Source organism: Rousettus aegyptiacus, unplaced genomic scaffold, assembly GCF_014176215.1.
Source record: "Rousettus aegyptiacus isolate mRouAeg1 unplaced genomic scaffold, mRouAeg1.p scaffold_m13_p_18, whole genome shotgun sequence".
Lineage (NCBI taxonomy): Eukaryota > Metazoa > Chordata > Mammalia > Chiroptera > Pteropodidae > Rousettus > Rousettus aegyptiacus.
In genome coordinates this window covers 2,625,525-2,648,194 of record NW_023416293.1, presented here as the reverse complement: position 1 = coordinate 2,648,194, position 22,670 = coordinate 2,625,525, and the positions used below count along the sequence as shown (strand labels likewise).

The 22,670-nt window shown below is 44.6% G+C and overlaps 2 protein-coding genes across 3 annotated transcripts in view; both read left to right on the top strand.

The window, feature by feature from the left end:
• The window catches only part of SMYD3 (SET and MYND domain containing 3), a 536,963-nt gene that overhangs the window by 250,321 nt on the left and 263,972 nt on the right, over window positions 1-22,670 (top strand). The gene's annotated exons all lie outside the window — the stretch shown is intronic.
• Window positions 5,233-6,479, top strand: LOC107521609 (serine/threonine-protein kinase MARK2-like). Its single transcript, XM_036235371.1, has one exon. It carries the CDS (start codon window positions 5,539-5,541, stop codon window positions 6,400-6,402), a length of 864 nt encoding a protein of 287 aa, XP_036091264.1. The 5' UTR covers window positions 5,233-5,538; the 3' UTR covers window positions 6,403-6,479.

Below are 22,670 nucleotides of genomic sequence, written 5' to 3'. Positions count from 1 at the left end.
TCCCAGACAAGGCTGTTCAGGGAAGTTGCCAAAGTTTCACTCCTCCCCCTCATCCTACAGGTGGCTCCTGCGCTGGCAGAAGCAGGTTCTTTATTTCTCCCAGTCCACTGACCGACACGTGGGTTTATGACCTGTGGTAGCTCTTATGTGCAGATCCCATGCTGAGAGGTGCTGATGTGCAGTTTGGGTGTTTTTTTTTGTTGTTGAGGTTTAGATGTTCAGCTTATTGTTGTTTCAAGGGGAGAGATCTGGGAATTTCTCTCACTCAACCATATTCCTGAAAAATCTTCAGGTCTCACATTTTAATAACCTGCATTTGTGCAACGCTCAAAGTTTGGAGAGAGCTTTCTCACATTTCCTCCTTCCAGTCATCATGAGAGCCAGGCAACATGCTCCCCATTTTACGGATGAGCAAAATGCATCTTAGAGTTTAGTGACTAAGCTCAAGATCACGCAGCTAGTATAACAAAAATTTAAAACTTGCAGTTGAAAGTTCTTTCCACTGAACAGAGGCAGCTATGATTATAAAGGGATTCCAGAAGGCACCTAGCGATTGGTAACCAAACAAATTCTGTGGAAATAATATGGGACAGGATACTGGTCTATGCTGGAGGTGACTGAAAAGGTTTGTGGAGGAGAATCAGCACTTCTCTGTTGCCGTGGGCTGAGTGATGTCAATGGAGGTGTTTTCAACAGGATACCAGTGTCATCAGCAAAAAGGCTCGTCCTGCTGTGAAACTGTGGTTTTTGGTTGCGTGACATGAAGCTTTTCAATAGAAACACAGCCCTTGGTATAGTGCTTATGAGCTGTATTGTTTGTGGAATGGAACTGTAATTTTTTCCCTTGGCCTACATACAACAATCTGTTGCTGAGTGGCACATGTAAGTGCTATATCATGGGGCCCTCTATGCACCCGTGTGCAAGCGCTTAGCACGTTTTCGGTGGCTCTTTAGCCCCTCACATATTACCTCGTACTTTTAAAATAATGGCAAGCCTTGATTTACCCATCATTACTTTGAATCCATGCACTGTTGGCCTTCTACAATTAAAAGGGAAGTCCTATATTTGGAATACAATTCCAAATGTTTTCTCCATAAAGGTACTTGGGTTTAAATATGTCTAGTAAAGAGACTTTTTTTTTTTTCATGTTTCCATTTTAGTACTTCAAGCCATCCTCAAACATTTAGAAAGAGTTGAAGGGAACATCTGAAGCATTTCAACTCAATTCTTAATGTGCTTATTCTCTTTTAGTAAATTTTTGTATACATTTCAATTCTGGGAATTCTGCAAGATGTAGGAGATGTGAAGAAAAGGTGTCAGAAAGGTCAAGAAAGTACTCATAGAAAAGTTAATATTGGAATGTTCCTAAGGAACTGGGTGGGGGATATAGTTATGGAAAGACTTTCTTTCTCCTAAGCCTTGCCCTTGTCTTTCAGTAGGATCTCTACTCTTCTCTTAACCCTATTGAAACAGAACATGTATAATGGAGGGATTGTTCATCTCAGCACTTATTTGTATTTTTTTTTCATTTCGTAATCTGTTAAGCATGTTCTACAGCTTGCTGTTTTAAGACTCTTCTTTAATAATGACTGGGACCCGAGTGATTCTGCTGGAGATAGTGAAAAGTGATTGGGATATGGATGTATTTTGAAGTTAGAAAGTTAGACCAGACAGGACTTAATCAGTTTGATGCGAGAGAGAGAGAGAGAGAGAGAGAGAGAGACAGAGAGAAAGAGACAGAAAGAGGGAAAGAAGGGAGGGAAATAGAAAGTCAGAGTCAAGGACTATTCAAGCAATGGAAGGATTGAGTTTCCTTCAATCTACAACTGTGGGAAGAACAGACATGTTAAGTTTGCTGTATCTATTAGGCGTCCACTTGGCAATGTGTGCCTAGCGTTTGGTTGGAAGGGTCTTAGTAGGTTCAGGTAGAGACACAAATGTGAAAATCATCAGCGCTCAATGATATTTAAAGCAGTTAAATTGGAGGAGACTAAGTGTAGCCATTAAAAAAGAGAGGTCAAAAGACTGATTCTTGGGGAGCACTCTAACATTTAGAAATGTGAGAGATGAGTAGGAACTAATAAAAGAGACTAAAACGGAGAGAGCAGGCAATCAGGAAGGAAATCAAGAGTTTTGTCCTCAAAGTGAAAAGAAATTTCCGTGGAGGGGAAGTGATATGCAGCTGGCAGGTCAGCTAAGTTGAGGACTGATTGTTGGTTCATGAACATGGAGCTTATCGATAACCCGAGATGAGAATTTTCCATGGAGGGATAGGAACCCTGGACAGTGAATATGTATGAAAGTTTTGAAGTGCTGTCTATGAAAGGAAAAAAAAAGTAATTAGATGTTACCTGGAAGGGAAAGTGGAGTCAGGAGGGTGTTTCTTGTATAAACATTACACTTTATAGACACTTCTGTTATTAACCATCCAGCATCCACTGCTCCTGTCCCTGTCTGTTAATTTGTTATAATATTTTAGTAACTTTTCTCTTTCCTCAACCAGATCATTTTGCTTGCTGTGAGAACCACATTTGATCTCCTTTTCCTATGTTCTGAGATTCCATCTCTTTATGTTATATGGTCCCATTAACTCTCCTTATCTTCTTGTCTTATCACATTAAAGTTTTAATACTGCCTCTCGCTTTCTTCCTTAGCCTTCGAACCCTTATTTTATCTCCAATAGTGTATATTGTTTCTTTATTATTAATCAAGTGAAATCAGTTTTTAGTGCAACATTATAGAAAATCTAAATTCATGTTAAAAATTGAGAATGCATGAATAGGAGAAAAAAAGTGGCATAGATGATAGAACCTCTGTTGATCTCTCTGATGATCAAATCAAAGTTGTGATGGAAACAAAGAGCAGCAGCCTCTCCCAACTCAAGACCCCACCAGAGCCACATCCAAGTGTTCCCTCAACGAGTCAGATGCTCCTCACTGAGACTCACACTGGTGGAGGAACCTGACCCCCATTTATGGAGTGGCCTTTCAAGGAAAATGTAAGCACAGCATCTGTGGATTGCTTGCTGAATCTTAACAGGTGACCACAGAGGGGCAGAGGCTTGGGCTAAATTTGGCCTGCAGTTGAACCCCTCTCTGGACTGTGCCACGGGACACCTGCTTCACTAATCCACACTAATAAGACCAGGACACTGAGGAGCTTTGCTTGGTACATAGAAACAGAAAAGGAAAGGCAGCCAAATGGGAAGATAAAGAAGCAGAAACCATATGAGAGAAGAGAACAGAGATCTAAGGGTAATGGAGTTAAATAATTGAACAGATGCAGAGTTTCGAGCATTAGTTATAAAGATGCTCCATGAACTTTTGGGAAGTGTAGAGGACTCCAGCAAAGAGATAAAAATGGAAATGGAAATTATAAAATGGAACCAGTCTGAAATGGAGAACACATGATTTGAGATGAGACTTATATTAAATGACATAAACAAAGGAATAAAGTGAATAAAGAAGAGGAGCGAATGCCCTATCTAGAGGACAGGAAAGCCAATCAGGGTACTCAATGAGAATGGCAAGAAAAGAGATACCGGGACTATAAAAATAATTGAAGGAGGATACGAGACAATATTAAGACTCCCAATATTCATCTGATCGGTATAACAGAAGAAAATCAAGATGCTGAGCAGTTGTTTGAAGAATAATGATGGAAAACTTCCATAACTTGGTGAGCGAAATGGACATAAAACCCCAGGAAGCTCAGAATATTCCCCAAATCAGGAATTTAAAGAGGCCTACACCAAGACACATCATAATTCAAATGCTAAAAGTTAAATACAAAGAAAGAATATGAAAAGCAACAAGAGAAAAAGAAATAATTACTTATAAGGGAACACCCATAAGACTGGCAGCTGATTTCTCAAAAGAAACCATGCAGTTCAGGAGGGCTTGACAAAAACAATTTGACAGAATGAAGGCCCAGAATCTACAACCAAGAATAAGGTATCCAGTGAAACTATCTTTTGGAGTTGAAGGACAGATAAAGAGCTTCCCAGACAAAAATAAGCTAAAGGAATTTATCACATTATTGCAGGAAAAGTTGGAGGGACTTCTTTAAGAAGAAAAAACATATATCCAAAACAGGAATAAAGACTAGTAACAACTACATTTCTATCATTAAGTACCTTAAATTGAGAAGAATTAAGTGCTCCAACCAAAACACAAAGTGGCTAAAAGGATAAGAAAAGTAGACTATTGCACATGAAAAGGAAGGGGATGGAAAAGATATTGTTTTGATGGATGTAGAAAATATTTAAGTCAGTGCCCAGTGTCCTGTTCCCACTTGCATGGCAGGCGTAGCGGTCAAGATCTCTCAGCGTTGGTTTATGTGGGAATGTCTTCAGGTCTCCTCCATCGTCAGGGAATTTTGCCCGATGTAGGATCCTTAGTGAACCGCTTTTGTCCCTCAACACTTTGAATACATCAACCCAGTGTCCCCGGGCTCCACAGTTTCTGATGAGCCATCAGATGCTCATACTCTTATTGGCAAAAGAATCATGAAAGCCACCCTCTCTCGGCTGTAGAGATATTAATATTACTTCTCTTGTGAACACGACATTTACTCTAATATCGAGATAACAGTTAAGTCGTAGCATCATTTTTAAGAAAAAGGAATGGAATATTTTATATGTAGACACTCTAAGGTCTTGAAAAAGACAAAACCGATGACAGAATTTCAAGTTATAAACGAAAAGGTAGAAAAAGTGGATTGTTTTGTGCTCGTTAAGTGAAGCATCCTACATTTTTTAATTTTTAATAAAGTTAATATCAATTTTTCTCACATAAATGAGAAGTTCTTTGGGTTTGTTTGGTTGTGTGTGTGTTTTGGGAGCATGAAGGGGTCTTGAGACCAGGAAGTGAGAAAAGCACTGTGATTCATCCCGAGCCGTGACTGGTCCGTGTCTTGCTCTGACCCAATAATGCACCATTGTGATGGAATCACAAAACTGCCCTATATAAGGCGCCGGTCAGGCCTGAGGTTCTTGTCCGTAGAGCCCAGGAAGCTGATCTGTGGTGACCTGTTGGACTGGACTAGTTAGCTTGCGTTCTCCTTTTTGTTGTTGTTTGGCTTATTTTTCCTTTGTCATTATCCCTTTTCCTTGTTTTTCTTTTTTATTATTCTCCTTTTCCTTATTTTCCTTATTTCTCTTTGTTCTTTTTTCTTTCTTCATTTTTGTCCTCATTATTTTATTATTTTCTCATATATTTTATTTCCAGTTTTTTTCTTATTTTATTTCTTTAAACATTTTTAGTTAGTATCGTTAGTATAGTTATCATTGTTTATTTGTATCATTTATTAGCACAGTTAGTAAGCACAGTTATCATTGTATTAGCATAGCATAGTTAGTATTGTTCCTTAGCGTCGTTAGTAAGCATAGTTAGCATTGTTTGTATTCGTATCAGTTAGCATAGCAGAGTTAGTGTTGTTTTTAGCGTAGTGAGCATAGTCAGTAGAGTCAGTATAGTTCGGTAGCATAGTTTGCATCGGTAGTTGTTACTGTGAGTGAGTGTAGACAGGGCGTCACCATGCTCCATGACCTTACAGCCACCCCTAGTGAGGAGCAGCCCCCCGTTGTGTGCTACGAGCTCCTGCACACCATTGGCGAGGGAACCTTCGCCAAGGTGAAGTTGGCCCGGCACGTTCCGACCGGGATAGAGGTGGCTGTGAAGGTCATTGATCGGCACGGGTCCTATAGACCTTACCGAGAGGTGCAGTCCATGAAAAGCCTGAACCACCCCAATATCGTACAGCTGTTTGAGGTGATTGACACCGAGAACACACTCTTCATTATCATGGAGCACGTGGATGGAGGGAACCTGTCCGACTACCTTCGGGACTGCGGTGGCCTGACAGAGCACGAGGCCCGACGCGTCTTCCGGCAGCTGATGTCAGCGGTCCACTATTGCCACCAGAGGGGCATCGTCCACAGGGACCTGAAGCCACGCAACATCCTGCTGGATGCCGACCGGAACGTCAAACTGGCGGACTTTGGGCTCAGTAACGAGTACGTTGGCCGGAAGCTGACCACTTTCTGTGGCAGCCTCCATTACGTCGCCCCGGAGATTCTCCTGGGACGAAGCTACGACGGTCCCGGAGCGGACGTTTGGAGCCTGGGGGTCATCCTATTTAAGATGGTGTGCGGAAGACTGCCATTTGTTTCCGAAAACTGGCGAGAACTAGGGAGGAAGATCATCAAAGGGAAGTACCACCTGCCCTTCTTCATCTCCTCAGATCTGGCGGACCTCATAGGGAAGTGTCTCACCGTGGACCCCTGCCACCGAGGAACACTCGAGGAGCTCATGCGCCACACGTGGACGAATGCGGGGCAGGAGGAACTGAGACCCTATGAGGAGCCGCCATGCGAGGGGATAAACCCCCAGCTGGCCTAGGAGATGAAAAACATGGGGATCGAGCAAGAAAGGATCGAGGAGTCTCTCCGCGAGAAAAAGTACGATAGAACGATGGCCACGTACCGGATACTGAGCCACAAAGCGCCCAAGGGGAAGGGCCGCACCATCCTCGTAAGGCCCTTCCCCGGCGCGGAGTCCTCCCTTGCCAGCTCTCACGTGAGCCACAGCGTCCGGCCATCCGGCTGGGAGATCCAGGAGCCGGCCAGTCCAGCAGCCAGCGCGGACTGGAGCGCCGCCATTCCCGCACCCACGCCCGAGTTGGGGACCAGCGCTCCCTCAGCAGGACCAGCGTCAGGGACCACCAGCCCCGCACCGCAGCTGGAGGCAGAGACCAGCACTGCCTTCACTGCACCAGAGTGTGGGGCCACCAGTCCTGCGCCCCAACCGGGCTCGGGGACCTCCAGCCCTGCCCCCCAGCCTGGCCCTCGGAGCACCGTCTCCACGTCCCTCACCAGCGGCCAAAGCGGAGCCCCGGAGAGGCAGCCTGAGGTTGAGACCCCAACCTCTTCCTCGGGCCGGAGCCGGGGCATTCGGCGAGTGGCCAGAGCGTTCTGCCGCTTTTGGGCCAGGCACCTCTGCTGCGGGAGAAAGAACAAAGTGCAGCCGTGATCAGAGACTCCCGACAGCAAGGCAGGGCTGCGGACAAAGACTTTGGGGGGCCCAGGCCCGTCTCCCTGCATTTGAAAGGCTGAACTCAAAACTGCTGAGCTTCAAGGAGGCTGGTGATAAGGTGCGGGAATCGGCCAGAGGCTGGACGCAAAGAGCCGCAGGTGGGAGCCGTGCAAGGAGGACACGCTGCGTGTGAAGGACTTGGTCCACTGGACGATGAGGTGTGCAGACTGGCCCTGAGTTCTCTGCACAGGATTCACATCAGGATGGTGGCGGACATCTCTGTGGCCTTCAGAAGCACCGGACTGTGCAGCTCGGAGCACGCCCGGAGCCCTCTGGAGGACATTAGACGAGGTCGCCCTCGCTGCAGATCCACTCCTTCGCCCCTACCTGGGTGCAACGTGAGACTGGACTCTTTGCCCTGGGGCCCTTCTCCCCATCCCTGCTCCTCTCTTCCTCCATGTTTGTGGAGGAGGGGTGGTTCTTGCTGAACTTCTCGGTTTTCCCTTGACCTTGTAATAAAGTGGATTGTTACACAAAGATGTATCGGAGACTGTTTTGCGTTCTCCCTGCAGAGAACTGGGGTTGTGCATCCCCCGGTTTGAGAAGCGTGTAGTGATGTAGTGTGGGGACTTAATGAGAACTAATGGAAATATGACCGAAGAGAGCGATGCTGTCAGTTGCCAGTAGGAATGAGTGTGGTTCCAAGGGGAGGAGGCCTGTGAGCCATCCTGCGAGGCCGAAAGGCAGAGATCGTGCGACCTTCCTACACTCATTACTTCACGTTTTTAGAAGGACCAAAGGGAACTTTAGTGCTGTGGCCTGTGTTAATTAGGTGTATGAGGTCCATGATAGGATAGCAAAGTCCCGTGAACCAGCCTGTGTGGGGCATCGGAGAAGCGGCAGTGTTGGGGGCCCAAAAGCGGCTTGTTGGTCACTACCCTGTGTAGCTGAGTGTCCTCATGATGAGGCAGGAGCCGAGCCCTCCCCTTCGCACCTCGGAAAGGGGCTCTGATGTGTCATTTAGACCTGGAAATGGAGAGGAAGCCTGGGGGCAGGCGTGAGCTGGAGTGTGAGGGCATACGGTACCGGTACCGACGTGGGGGGTGAGGCTGGGGAAGGGGTGTTGGACCAGCACCCTGATCACAGACTGACAGCAACAGAGAGCTGAGTCACAGAGCCAAAAGAGGAAAGCCTCTAGCTGAATACGGATCATTCGGTGATGTCACACGGCGCTGAGCGTTCGCACTGTCTCATGAGATGTGTCGGCGGATGGTGTGGCGTACCACCCAGACCCCTTTGGGACCGAAGCGCTCTCTCCCAGCTGCTGGGAAAGTTGGCTGTGATGATGATTCAGTCAGGTCCTTTGCCTGGATTTACCTCCTTCAGGAGAGAGCGGCCTCACCGAAAGTTATTGCTTTGATGGACCTAGAAGACATTTAAGTCAGACAAAGATAACCACTATATGATTTCACTTATAAACGGAATTAAAGGGGTGAAAAGAACAAAGTAATCAAAAGCAGACTCACTAAGATAGTGGACAATGTGGTGACAGACACCAAATTGGGAGGGGGTTTGTGAGGCTGGAGAATGGGGTGGAGATTTAAAGAAGTGCCAATGAGTAGGTGATGGATGGTCCCAGGGATGGGGAGCATGGCATAGGGAATGCAATTAACACATTGGCCAGGTGAAGGGTCAGGGGAGGGAGGGAGCAATTGGGGGGATCATTTTACTAACTATACAGATGTGTAACCAATGTACTGTATACTTGAAAGTAATTAAAATTTTACAAAAAGTGGGGAAATGTGCCAAACTGTCAGATCTTATAAGGGGCAGAGGCCTGAGTCATTGAAAATTATGGGTCCTCTGGACTTAGAAATAATCAGTTTGTCTCTGGAGCCCAATACTTTAACCTATTCTATATAACCATAATTTGGCATAAAAATTATAAAAATAATCTAGTTTGGTGAAAATGGTACATGATATCATAGTATCAAAGGAAATCTTAAATTAGAGGAAATAATAACTTGGTCCTTCCTCTGCCTAAAGTGCACAAAAACAAGCAAAAAACAGCCAAGGTAATTGCCTCAGAAAGGGGTTTTAAAATTCACTCCATTGTTAGGAAAGACATAGAGGCCCCACTACGAAGGCTAGGTACCTATGCAAACTTGCAGAAATTATATACCCCAGTTTATTCATGTGTGTAATGAACACAAAAACATGTGGCATCGGTTAAAGGTAGATCATAGTGCATTCTGGGAAAGCTGTTAATGGTTAAATGATATGTGAGATAATATATGAGATGATAAATGTGAAAATGCAGTTCCTGACACCGAACACTCCAGTTTTAGCTGTTCCAATCACTGCCATCTATATGTTGTTAGAATTTGAGAATCAAATGAGATAGTATGTAGAAGGCTCCTTCAAATAAATGTCGTATTCTGTTATATTTCCAATAGCAAACCGGTAATTTGTTAAGTATTTGAGAAAGTGCTTTTAAAATCATTTTTCATCTTTTTATTGCTATTATATAAAAGATAGTATGCGATCGATACAGTAGTGGTCTGGTCCTAGAAGATGATATTTTCCATGACTCCCGCTGGGAAAAAAATTCTTTGGTTTCTAGCAGACATAAATGAAATATCTTTAAAAAAATTATAATGCATGCCATAGCAACATTTTAAATAAAGCCAGAGTCAGTACTGTGTTACTGGTTTTTCCTTTTTCCTTAAGATCTGAGTTAAAGTGGCACCGGGCACTTTAACTCAGCATGTCTTCCCACCCCCCACCCCCCCGCCTCCACCGCCGTCCCGCCTTAGTTTCAAGTATACAGTGTCAAGTTCGTTGGTTAGACATTCGTATGGTTTATAAAACGATGCCCCTATTTGCTCCTTCTCTCCTCTGTTTTCCACCTACCCAGATAATTAATGCTCACCGCATTCCCTAGGCCGTGCTTCCCATCCCCATGTCCATCTACCAACTAGTAATTTGCACTCTTTAACCCTTTATATCCCTCTTCCAGCCCCCACACCTCCATCCCCTCTGTCTGTGAGCAAATCGTCCTTTGTATTTGAGAGTCAGTCTTTCCTTAGCTTGTTCTTTTTGTTCCTTAGATTGCGCATGTAAGCAAATCCTATGGTGTCTGTCTTTCTCTGTCTGGTGATTTCACTCAGCATAATAATCCGTACGTCCACCCATGTCATTGCAAATGCTAGGATTTCATGTTTGGGATGGCTGAATAATATTCCATTATATATATGAACTGTTACTTTTATCCAATCGTCTCTGGATGGGCATTTAGGTTGCTTTTCTATCCTGGCTATTGTGAATTGTGCTGTCATGAATATCGGGGTTCATAGATTATTGTTTTGGTTTTCTCTGAATAAATCTCCAGAAGTGCAAATGCAGGGTCAAAAGGTATATCCATTTGGAAGGTTTTGAGAAACCTCTAGACTGTTTTCCGTAGTGGCTGCACCCATTTGCAATCCCACTAATGGTGTATGAGGGCTCCCTTTTCTCCACGGTCTAGGCAGCACTTGGTGTTGTTTGAGTTCTTGCCCGATAGTCATTCTGACGGGTGTCAGGCGATATCTCGTTGTGCTTTCAATTTGCATTTTCTGACGATTAGTGACTTTGAGCATTTTTTCATATATCTTTTTGCCAACTGTATTTCCTCTCTGATGAAGTATCTATTCAAGTCTTCTACCCATTCATTAATTGGATTTTTTGTTCTTTTGCTGTTGAGCTGTATGAATTCTTTATATATTTTGGATATTAAACTCCTATGAGATGTATCATTAACAAATATCTTCTCCCAGTTACTCATTTGTCTTTTTGTTTTGTTGATGATTTCCTTTGCTGCACAAACCCTTTTTGTATTGATGTAGTCTCCATTATTTATTTTTCTTTTGTTTTCCTTGCTCACAAAGATATATCTGAAAAGACATTATTGTTAGTATTATCAGAGTTTACAGCCTATATTTTCTTCTGGAAATTTTATGGTTTTGAGTCTTACATTTAAGCCCTTCATCCATTTTGATTCTAGTTTTGTATATGGTGTGAGAAGGTGGTCCATTTTTAGGGGATTTTTGTTTGTTCGTTTGTTTGATCTTTCTGTCCAATTTTTCCAACACCATTTACTGAAAGACTCTTTATCCTAGTGTATATTCTTGCCTGCTTTGTTGTAGATGAAGTGAGAGTATGGGCGTGGATGTAGTTTTGGACCCTCTGTTCTGTTCCATTGATCAGTGTATCTGTTTTCATGCCAGGACCATGCTGTTTTGATTCTGGTAAACTTGTAGTGTAGTGTGATTCAGGTAGTGTGATGCCTCCAACTTCATTGTTCTTTCTCAAGATTGTCATGGCTCTTTGGGGTCTGTGACGGTTCCGGATAAATTTTAGGATTATTTTTTCCAGGTCTCTGAGGATACCATTTGTATTTGGATGGGGATTTCATGGGATCTGCAGATTGCTTTGCGTGGAAGGGCCGTTTTAGTGATGTTGATTCTTCCTATCCCATGAGTATGGTATAGACTTCCATTTCTTTGTGTCTTCTTCAGTTTCTTTTTTCAGTGATATAATTTTCAGTGTACAGCTCATTCCCTCTTTGGCTTATCTGTTTCCGAGGTGTTTTATGGTTTTCGATGCGGTTGTAAATAGGATTGTTTTCTCATTTCTCTCTCCAAAAGTTGATCACCGGTGTATAAAAATGCCTTCTGAAGATTTATTTTGTAACCTGCTACTTTACTGAATTCATTGTTTAGTTCTAACAGCCTTTTGCTGGGATCTTTAGGCTTCTGTCTGTGTAGTATGATGTCATGGGCAAATAGCGAGAGTTTTACTTCTTCTTTACAATTGAGTTACCTTTCATTTGTCTTTCTTGTCTTATTGCTGTGGCTAAGACTTCAGTACAGAGTGAAAGAAGAGTGGTTAGAGTGGGCGTCCGCATCTTGTCCCTGATTGGAAGCAAAACAGGTTTAGCCTTTCGCCGTTGAGTCTGATGTCAGTCGTAGGTTTGTCACATAGGGCCTTTATTCTGCTGAGATGTTCTCTCTATTCCCACCTTGCTGAGAGGTTTTTCATAAACGGAGTCTGGGTTTTGTCGAACGCTTCATCCGCATCTAGGGATATGCTCTTCTGGTTTTTATCTTTCAATTTGGTAGCATGCTGTGTGCCATTAATTGATTTGTGTTTCTCGTACCAACCTCGCATCCCAGGAATAAATCCAACTCGATCACGGCGTATGACATTTTTAATGTCTTGCTGAATTCGGTTTGCTGGTATATTGTTGAGGATTTTTGCGTCAATGTTCCTAAGAGAGATCGGCTTATGGTTTTCTCGTTTTGTACTGCCTTTGTCCAGTTTTGGAATCGAGGTAATGGTGGCCTCATGAAAGGTGTTAGGGATCCTTCCCTGTTTGTGAATGTTTTAGAATAGGTTGAGAATAGGTATTAATTCTTCCTCGATTGTTTGGTAAAAGTCGTTTGTGAAGCCATCTGGCCCAGGGCAGGGCGTTTGTTTTTGGGGAGGTGATTAATGATTCTATTTTTTTTGGTGGTACTCGGTGCATTCAGATTTTCTGTTTCTTCTTGACTCAGTTTTGGGAGATTGTGTGTTTCTAGGGATGTGTCCATTTCTTCCAGATCGTCCAACTTGTTGGCATTCAATCACTCATAGCAGTTTCTCACGATCCTTTGTATTTCTGTGGAGTCTGTGGTTATCTCTCTTATTTCATTTCTGATTTCATTTACTTGCGGCCTCTTTTCCTTGATGAGTCTTGTTAAGGGTGGGCCAATTTTGTTTATCCTTTCAAAGAACCGGCTCTTCGTTTCCTTAATTTTTATATTGTTTATTGTTTCCTACACTGTATTTCCTCTTTTTCTCTTCTGATCTTTCTCATTTCTTTCCTTCTCTTCACTTTGGGCTTTGTGTGGGCTTTGTTTGCTGCTGCTGTGCGTGTCAGGCCAACTTGTGTATGTGAGCTTTTCCTTGTTTCTTGAGGTAGGCCTGTATTGCTGTGAATTTCTCTCTTAGGACTGCTTTCGCTGTGTCCCATAGATTTTGAGCCATTGTGTTTACATTTTCATTTGTCTCTAGGTACCCTTCGATTTTTTCCTTGATCTCATCGATAAGCCATTTATGGTTTGGTACCATGTTATTTAGCGTTCATGAGTTTGTGTACTTTCCTGTTTTTTTCTTGTCGTTGGTTTCTATATGTACGATGTAAACCTCAAAGCTACAAATGCACAGGACAAACAGAGTCTCATGGACATGGACAGAGACTAGTGGTTACCAGAGGGCAGATGGGACGTGGTAGCGGGAGGTGGATGGAGTATAAAGGGTCAAATATATGCTGAGGGAAAGAAATCTAACCATGGGAAGGGAACACACAACGCAATATATATGCATACGTTCCCCTTACCGTTAAATTGTACACCTGAAACTTACCGGATTTCGTTAACCAATGTCACGTACACCCCTGCAATTAATTAATTAATTAATTAATTAATGTATTTATCGCTTAAAAAAAATTCTGATGGCTACTCTGCCAAAGAGGACTACTGACTCCATGTTGTTCCCTGTTTTAATCCTATTGTCGGCGTCACCGTACCAGTATCCATACCCCAGGAGTGAGCTTTTCTGATGCTACAGCAAAAATATGTTCACCTTCACCTAGTATGGAAAGGTCTCCCTTTTCCGGGATTACAACTGCCTGAGAGTTAGCTTTGTGGACTCATATCGGTCATGATCAATTTCCGGTATCTTCATTCACCATTGCACTTAGATCTCCTTTTCCTTACGCTCTAAATTCTGTTCTATTGCTTTCTTTTTGTTACTGTTATGATGTCAAGTGATTATAAATCCATGACAAGTAAACTATCCAGACATTACTACCAACAGCAATAATATAAGCAGAGCCGACAGAATAAGACAGCTGGAATCCACCCTCAATGGGCAAAGCAGAGCTCCAAACAGCGCTTCCCTATTCAGTTAATAAAATGCTGAATGCTGTCAGCCCAGTTGCAGAGACAATCAAACTGACTTTCATGGACAGTCACAGCGACTCATCGATCAGCTCTGTACGTTGAGACAGTTAGTAAAGGGAAGGAGACCTCTCTCCTTCCACCCTGGTGGTATGAAAGCATGACAGCAGGAAGGAGAAGGGAGGAGCGCGTGATGTGTAGGTGTTAAGGCACGAAGCCAGGCCTGTGGAAAACCAGGGGGAGATCGCAGGTGAACGTGCCCAGGGATACGCGGCACGACCCGTCACTGAGCGCGTGGACTCCCCAGCCCCTCCGAAGCCTGTGCCTAAAGTGGCCGAGTGACGCAGCTCAGAGACTTGAAAGTGAGAACCATATTTTCAAACCGATCAAATGTAAAACATGTACTTATGGGAACATTGGAGACTTACTGAGATAGGATCGTCTCAGAAATCCAAATACTATGTCTGGCAATCCCACAAGACCAAATTTTTCAGGCAAACAGAATATGGTGTGTATAAACTTTGCTGATCATCGATGTACATTTATTTCAATCATAGCTTTACTTGCTTACTACATAGAGAGAAACCTGTGCGTTACTAGGTGCCGTATATAGTGATATATATTTTACTACGTCCTATACACCTTTTGCTAGGTACTAGGATGTATTCCTCACCAAAAGTGGAATGAAAATGGGGCTAGACAGAGATGGCCCCTGTGTATCTGAGATTAGTTCGGGCAAGCAGCTTGAGAGGACTCTCGAAGAACAAGGCATTTAGGCCGGAGCTTAAAGACTAAGTAGGGTTTTGAAAGACAATGTAGGCGGCAACAAGACGTTTAGGAAGCAGCAGCACAGAGGATGACACAAAGGTGTGAAATGTGTCCTCGGGTAGGAGTAGACCAGGGAGGTTGGAGGGTGGGTATGTGGAAGGGGGTGATGGAAGCTATAAACAGAACAGCAGGGTATGGAAACCAAGTTAGACCTTTGGAACTTACCGTCTAGGCAGTGGAAGCAGTTGAATGTTTGTGTAAGAGGTCACATGATTTAGGAGAGTATATACATCAGTATGAAGGATCAGTTATAGGAGAGACTGAGGGCAGTGAGATCGCTTAGGAGGTTATTGTGATAATATCCCTGATAGAGGGACTGAAAGACAACATAGGTTCAATGAGCTGTCCACTGTGTATGGAGCTTGAGGGAGGATGCGTTTCAAACTTGATGTGCTCGTGCATCACTGGTCTTGTGAAATGGACATTCTCAGTCGGGAGGTCTGAGTGGGGACTATGATTCTGTGTTTCTAACAGACTGCTAGTCCATGAATCGTATTTTGAATAGCCAGATTTGGGATAAGTCCAGGGAACCATCTTGTGAGGCTGGCTCTGTGTTTCATTAAATGAGATGTTTGGATCAGGGGAAGATACAGACTCCATGACCAGAAACATTCAGTGTGAGGCAGCCCAGCCAAGCAGTAGAAAAAGTGGTTGTTGTTTCGGAAGTGAGCTGAAGCGGGACTGAATCAGAAATCCCTAGAGGAAGAAGGAAAGGAGAAGAGTGCGTGGCAAAGACTCCCAGGGAGAAACTGTGTTAGCAAAGGGGTCCCAGGCAGAATGTGACAGGCGATGCGGAACAAAAAGGACACTTCGTACCTACTTCTTCATGGCACTAGTGCATGTGCCTTTATTTACTTATTTGCATGTATGAGAAATAAATCTTGGTCGCCCAATTAACATGACCTCCTATAGTCATAACACTCATGCTAATCTGTACCAGCGTAACTTCAGGAACATACCAAAAGTCTGCTCCTTCCCAGCTGCCCCCAGCCTGCTGTTGATGTCACAAAAGTACATCTTTATAGTCTGTGTACACCTTTATACTCTGTCCAAAAACAAACTCATGTATATTAGTATATTAGTCTCTGAAATCAAGTAGAAAACAAGAAGTCGAGCTCCACACCAAAGTCACAGCAGTACTAGCTGTTCCCACTGTCCGTGTGGAGCGTTAGCAGAGATTGTTCTTTCTCCACAAGGCGTCGAGCCTCTGCCCAGTGTCCTTCGGTTCCCACCGGCAGGGCAGGCGTAGCGGTCAAGATCTCTCAGCGTTGGTTTATGTGGGAATGTCTTCAGGTCTCCCCCATCGTCAGGTACTTTTCCCCGATGTAGGATCCTTAGTGAACCGCTTTTGTCCCTCAACACTTTGAATACATCAACCCAGTGTCCCCGGGCGCCACAGTTTCTGATGAGCCATCAGATGCTCATACTCTTATTGGCAAAAGGATCATGAAAGCCACCCCCTCTTGGCTGTAGAGATGTTAATAATATTACTTCTCTTGTGAACACGACATTTACTCTAATATCGAGATAACAGTTAAGTCGTAGCATCATTTTTAAGAAAAAGGAATGGAATATTTTATATGTAGACACTCTAAGGTCTTGAAAAAGACGAAACTGATGACAGAATTTCAAGTTATAAACGAAAAGGTAGAAAAAGTGGATTGTTTTGTGCTCGTTAAGTGAAGCATCCTACATTTTTTAATTTTTAATAAAATTAATATCAATTTTTCTCACATAAATGAAAAGTTCGTTGGGTTTGTTTGGTTGTGTGTGTGTTTTGGGAGTGTGAAGGGGTCTTGAGACGAGGAAGTGAGAAAAGCACTGTGATTCATCCCGAGCCGTGACTGGTCCGTGTCTTGCTCTGACCCAATAATGCACCATTGTGATGGAATCACAAAACTGCCCTATATAAGGCGCCGGTCGGCCTGAGGTTCTTGTCCGTAGAGCCCAGGAAGCTGATCTGTGGTGACCTGTTGGACTGGACTAGTTAGCTTGCGTTCTCCTTTTGGTTGTTGTTTTGCTTATTTTTCCTTTGTCCTTATCCCTTTTCCTTGTTTTTCTTTTTTATTATTCTCCTTTTCCTTATTTTCCTTATTTCTCTTTGTTCTTTTTTCTTCATTTTTGTCCTCATTATTTTATTATTTTCTCATATATTTTATTTCCAGTTTTTTTCTTATTTTATTTCTTTAAACATTTTTAGTTAGTATCGTTAGTATAGTTATCATTGTTTATTTGTATCATTTATTAGCACAGTTAGTAAGCACAGTTATCATTGTCTTAGTATCAGTTAGCATAATATAGTTAGTATTGTTCCTTAGCGTCGTTAGTAAGCATAGTTAGCATTGTTTGTATTCGTATCAGTTAGCATAGCACAATCAGTGTTGTTTTTAGCGTAGTGAGCATAGTCAGTAGAGTCAGTATAGTTCGCTAGCATAGTTTGCATCGGTAGTTGGTATTGTGAGTGAGTGTAGACAGGGCGTCACCATGCTCCATGACCTTGCAGCCACCCCTAGTGAGGAGCAGCCCCCCGTTGTGTGCTACGAGCTCCTGCACACCATTGGCGAGGGAACCTTCGCCAAGGTGAAGTTGGCCCGGCACGTTTTGACCGGGATAGAGGTGGCTGTCAAAGTCATTAATTGGCACAGGTCCTATAGACCTTTCCGAGAAGTACAGTCCATGAAAACCCTGAACCACCCCAATATCATAAAACTCTTTGAGGTGATTGACACCGAGAACACACTCTTCATTATCATGGAGCACGTGGATGGAGGGAACCTGTCTGACTACCTTCAGGACTGCGGTGGCATGACAGAGCACGAGGCCCGACGCGTCTTCCGGCAGCTGATGTCAGCGGTCCACTATTGCCACCAGAGGGGCATCGTCCACAGGGACCTGAAGCCACGCAACATCCTGCTGGATGCCGACCGGAACGTCAAACTGGCGGACTTTGGGCTCAGTAACGAGTACGTTGGCCGGAAGCTGACCACTTTCTGTGGCAGCCTCCATTACGTCGCCCCAGAGATTCTCCTGGGACGAAGCTACGACGGTCCCGGAGCGGACGTTTGGAGCCTGGGGGTCATCCTCTTCAAGATGGTGTGCGGAAGGTTGCCATTTGTTTCCGAAAACTGGCGAGAACTAGGGAGGAAGATCATAAAAGGGCAGTACCGCCTGCCCTTCTTCATCTCCTCAGATCTGGCGGCCCTCATAGGGAAGTGTCTCACCGTGGACCCCTGCCACCGAGGAACGCTCGAGGAGCTCATGCGCCACACGTGGACGAATGCGGGGCAGGAGGAACTGAGACCCTATGAGGAGCCGCCATGCGAGGCGTTAAACCCCCAGGTGACCCAGGAGATGAGAAACATGGGTTTTGAGCATGAAAGGATCGAGGAGTCTCTTCGTGAGAAAAAATATGACCGAACGATGGCCACGTACCTGATACTGAGCCACAAAGCGCCCAAGGGGAAGGGCCGCACCATCCTCGTAAGGCCCTTCCCCAGCACGGAGTCCTCCCTTGCCAGCTCTCACGTGAGCCACAGCGTCCGGCCATCCGGCTGGGAGATCCAGGAGCCGGCCAGTCCAGCAGCCAGCGCGGACTGGAGCGCCGCCATTCCCGCACCCACGCCCGAGTTGGGGACCAGCGCTCCCTCGGCAGGACCAGCGTCAGGGACCACCAGTCCCGCACCGCAGCTGGAGGCAGAGACCAGCACTGCCTTCACTGCACCAGAGTGTGGGGCCACCAGTCCTGCGCCCCAACCGGGCTCGGGGACCTCCAGCCCTGCCCCCCAGCCTGGCCCTCGGAGCACCGTCTCCACTTCCCACACCAGCGGCCAAAGCGTAGCCCCCAAGAGGCAGCCTGAGGTTGAGACCCCAACCTCTTCCTCGGGCCGGAGCCGGGGCATTCGGCGAGTGGCCAGAGGGTTCTGCCGCTTTTGGGCCAGGCACCTCTGCTGCGGGAGAAAGAACAAAGTGCAGCCATGATCAGAGACTCCCGACAACAAGGCAGGCTGCAGACAAAGACTTTAGGGGGGGCCCAGGCCCGTCTCCCTGCATTTTAAAGCCTGAACTCAAAACTGCTGAGCTTCAAGGAGGCTGGTGAAAAGGTGCGGGAATCAGCCAGAGGCTGGACGCAAAGAGCTGCAGGTGGGAGCCGTGCAAGGAGGACACGCTGCGTGTGAAGGACTTGGTCCACTGGACGATGAGGTGTGCAGACTGGCCCTGAGTTCTCTGCACAGGATTCACATCAGGATGGTAGGGGACATCTCTGTGGCCTTCAGAAAGACCGGACTGTTCAGCTCGGAGCACGCCCGGAGCCCTCTGGAGGACAAGAGAAGAGGTCGCCCTCGCTGCAGATCCACTCCTTCACCCATACCTGGGTGCAACGTGAGACTGGACTCTTTTTCCTGGGGCCCTTCTCCCCATCCCTGCTCCTCTCTTCCTCCATGTTTGTGGAGGAGGGGTGGTTCTTGCTAAACCTCTCGGTTTTCCCTTGACCTTGTAATAAAGTGGATTGTTCCACAGAGATGTATCGGAGACTGTTTTGCGTTCTCCCTGCAGAGAACTGGGGTTGTGCATCCCCCGGTTTGAGAAGCGTGTAGTGATGTAGTGTGGGGACTTAATTAGAACTAATGGAAATATGACTGAAGAGAATGATGCTGTCAGTTGCCAATAGGAATGAATGTGGTTCCAAGGGGAGAAGGCCTGTGAGCCATCCTGCAAGGCAGAAAGGCAGAGATCGTGCGACCTTCCTACACTCATTACTTCACGTTTTTAGAAGGACCGAAGGGAACTTTAGTGCTGTGGCCTGTGTTAATTAGGTGTATGAGGTCCATGATAGGATAGCAAAGTCCCGTGAACCAGCCTGTGTGGGGCATCGGAGAAGCGGCAGTGTTGGGGGCCCAAAAGCGGCTTGTTGGTCACTACCCTGTGTAGCTGAGTGTCCTCATGATGAGGCAGGAGCCGAGCCCTCCCCTTCGCACCTCGGAAAGGGGCCCTGATGTGTCAGTTTGACCTGGAAATGGAGAGGAAGCATGTGGGCAGGCGTGAGCTGGAATGCGAGGTCCATATGGTACCGACGTGGGGGGTGAGGCTGGGGAAGGGGTGTTGGACCAGCACCCTGATCACAGACTGACAGCAACAGAGAGCTGAGTCACAGAGCCAAAAGAGGAAAGCCTCTAGCTGAATACGGATCATTCGGTGATGTCACACGGCGCTGAGCGTTCGCACTGTCTCATGAGATGTGTCGGCGGATGGTGTGGCGTACCACCCAGACCCCTTTGGGACCGAAGCGCTCTCTCCCAGCTGCTGGGAAAGTTGGCTGTGATGATGATTCAGTCAGGTCCTTTGCCTGAATTTACCTCCTTTAGGAGAGAGCGGCCTCATCCAAAGATATTGCTTTGATGGACTTAGAAGATATTTAAGTCAGACAAAGATAACCAGTATATGATTTCACTTATAAACAGAATTAAAGGGGTGAAAAGAACAAAGTAGTCAAAAACAGACTCACAAAGATAGTGGACAATGTGGTGACAGACACCAAATTGTGAGGGGGTTTGTGAGGCCGGAGAATGGGGTGGAGGGTTAAAGAAGTGCCAATGAGTAGGTGATGGATGGTCACAGGGATGGAGAGCAAGGCATAGGGAATGCAATTAATATATTGGCCAGTAAGAGTGTCAGGGGAGAGAGGGAGCAATTGGGGGGATCATTTTACTAACTATATAGATGTGTAACCAATGTACTGTATACTTGAAAGTAAGTAAAATTTAAAAATCTTTAAAAAAAAAAAAGAAAAGGACATTTGCCAAAATGGCAGCTCTTATAAGGGGCAGAGGCCTGAGTCACTGAAAATTACGGGTCCTGGGGACATAGAAACGGTCCGCTTGTCTCTGGAGCCCAATACTTTAACCTATTCTATATAACCATAATTTGGCATAAAAATTATAAAAATAATCTAGTTTGCTGAAAATGGTACATGATATCATAATATCAAAGGAAATCTTAAATTAGAGGAAATAATAACTTGGTCCTTCCTCTGCCTAAAGTGCACAAAAACAAGCAAAAAACAGCTAAGGTAATTTCCTCAGAAAGGGGTTTTAAAATTCACTCCATTGTTAGGAAAGACATAGAGGCCCCATTACGAAGGCTAGGTACCTATGCAAACTTGCAGAAATTATATACCCCAGTTTATTCATGTGTGTAATGAACACAAAAACATGTGGCATCGGTTAAAGACAGATCATAGTGCATTCTGGGAAAGCTGTTAATGGTTAAATGATATGCGAGATATTATTTGAGATAATAAATGTGAAAATGCAGTTCCTGACATATAATACTTACTAAGTTTTAGCTGTTCTAATTAGTGCCATCTATATGTTGTTATAATTTGAGAATCAAATGAGATAATATGTAGAATGCTCTCTTAAATAATGTTGTATTTTTTTATATTTCAATTAACAAACTGGTAATTTGTTAAGTATTTGAGAAAGTGCTTTTAAAATCATTTTTCATCTTTTTATTGCTATTATATAAAAGATAGTATGCGATCGATACAGTCGTGGTCTGGTCCTAGAAGATGATATTTTCCATGACTCCCGCTGGGAAAAAAAATCTTTGGTTTCTAGCATATATAAATGAAATATCTTTTAAAAAAATTCATAATGCATGCAATAGCAACATTTTAAATGAAGCCAGAGTCAGTACTGTGTTACTGGTTTTTCCTTTTTCCTTAAGATCTGAGTTAAAGTGGCACCGGGCACTTTAACTCAGCATGTCTTCCCACCCCCCACCCCCCGCCTCCACCGCCGTCCCGCCTTAGTTTCAAGTATACAGTGTCAAGTTCGTTGGTTAGACATTCGTATGGTTTATAAAACGATGCCCCTATTTGCTCCTCTCTCCTCTGTTTTCCACCTACCCAGATAATTAATGCTCACCGCATTCCCTAGGCCGTGCTTCCCATCCCCATGTCCATCTACCAACTAGTAATTTGCACTCTTTAACCCTTTATATCCCTCTTCCAGCCCCCACACCTCCATCCCCTCTGTCTGTGAGCAAATCGTCCTTTGTATTTGAGAGTCAGTCTTTCCTTAGCTTGTTCTTTTTGTTCCTTAGATTGCGCATGTAAGCAAATCCTATGGTGTCTGTCTTTCTCTGTCTGGTGATTTCACTCAGCATAATAATCCGTACGTCCACCCATGTCATTGCAAATGCTAGGATTTCATGTTTGGGATGGCTGAATAATATTCCATTATATATATGAACTGTTACTTTTATCCAATCGTCTCTGGATGGGCATTTAGGTTGCTTTTCTATCCTGGCTATTGTGAATTGTGCTGCCGTGACTATTGAGGTTCATAGATTATTGTTTTGGTTTTCTCTGAATAAATCTCCAGACGTGCAAATGCAGGGTCAAATGGTCTATCCATTTGGAAGGTTTTGAGAAACCTCTAGACTGTTTTCCGTAGTGGCTGCACCCATTTGCAGTCCCACTAATGGTGTATGAGGGCTCCCTTTTCTCCACGGTCTAGGCAGCACTTGGTGTTGTTTGAGTTCTTGCCCGGTAGTCATTCTGATGGGTGTCAGGTGCTATCTCACTGTGCTTTCAATTTGCATTTCTCTGATGATTAGTGATCTTGAGCATCTTTTCATATGTCTGTCAGCCAACTGCATTTCCTCTTTGGTGAAGGACCTGTTCAGGTCTTCTGCCCATTTTTTAATTGTATTGTCTGTTTTTTTTTGCTGTTGAGCCGTATAAGTTCTTTATATATCTTGGATAGTCAATTCCTATCTGATGTATCATTAGCAAATATCTTCTGTCGGTTACTCAGTTGTCTT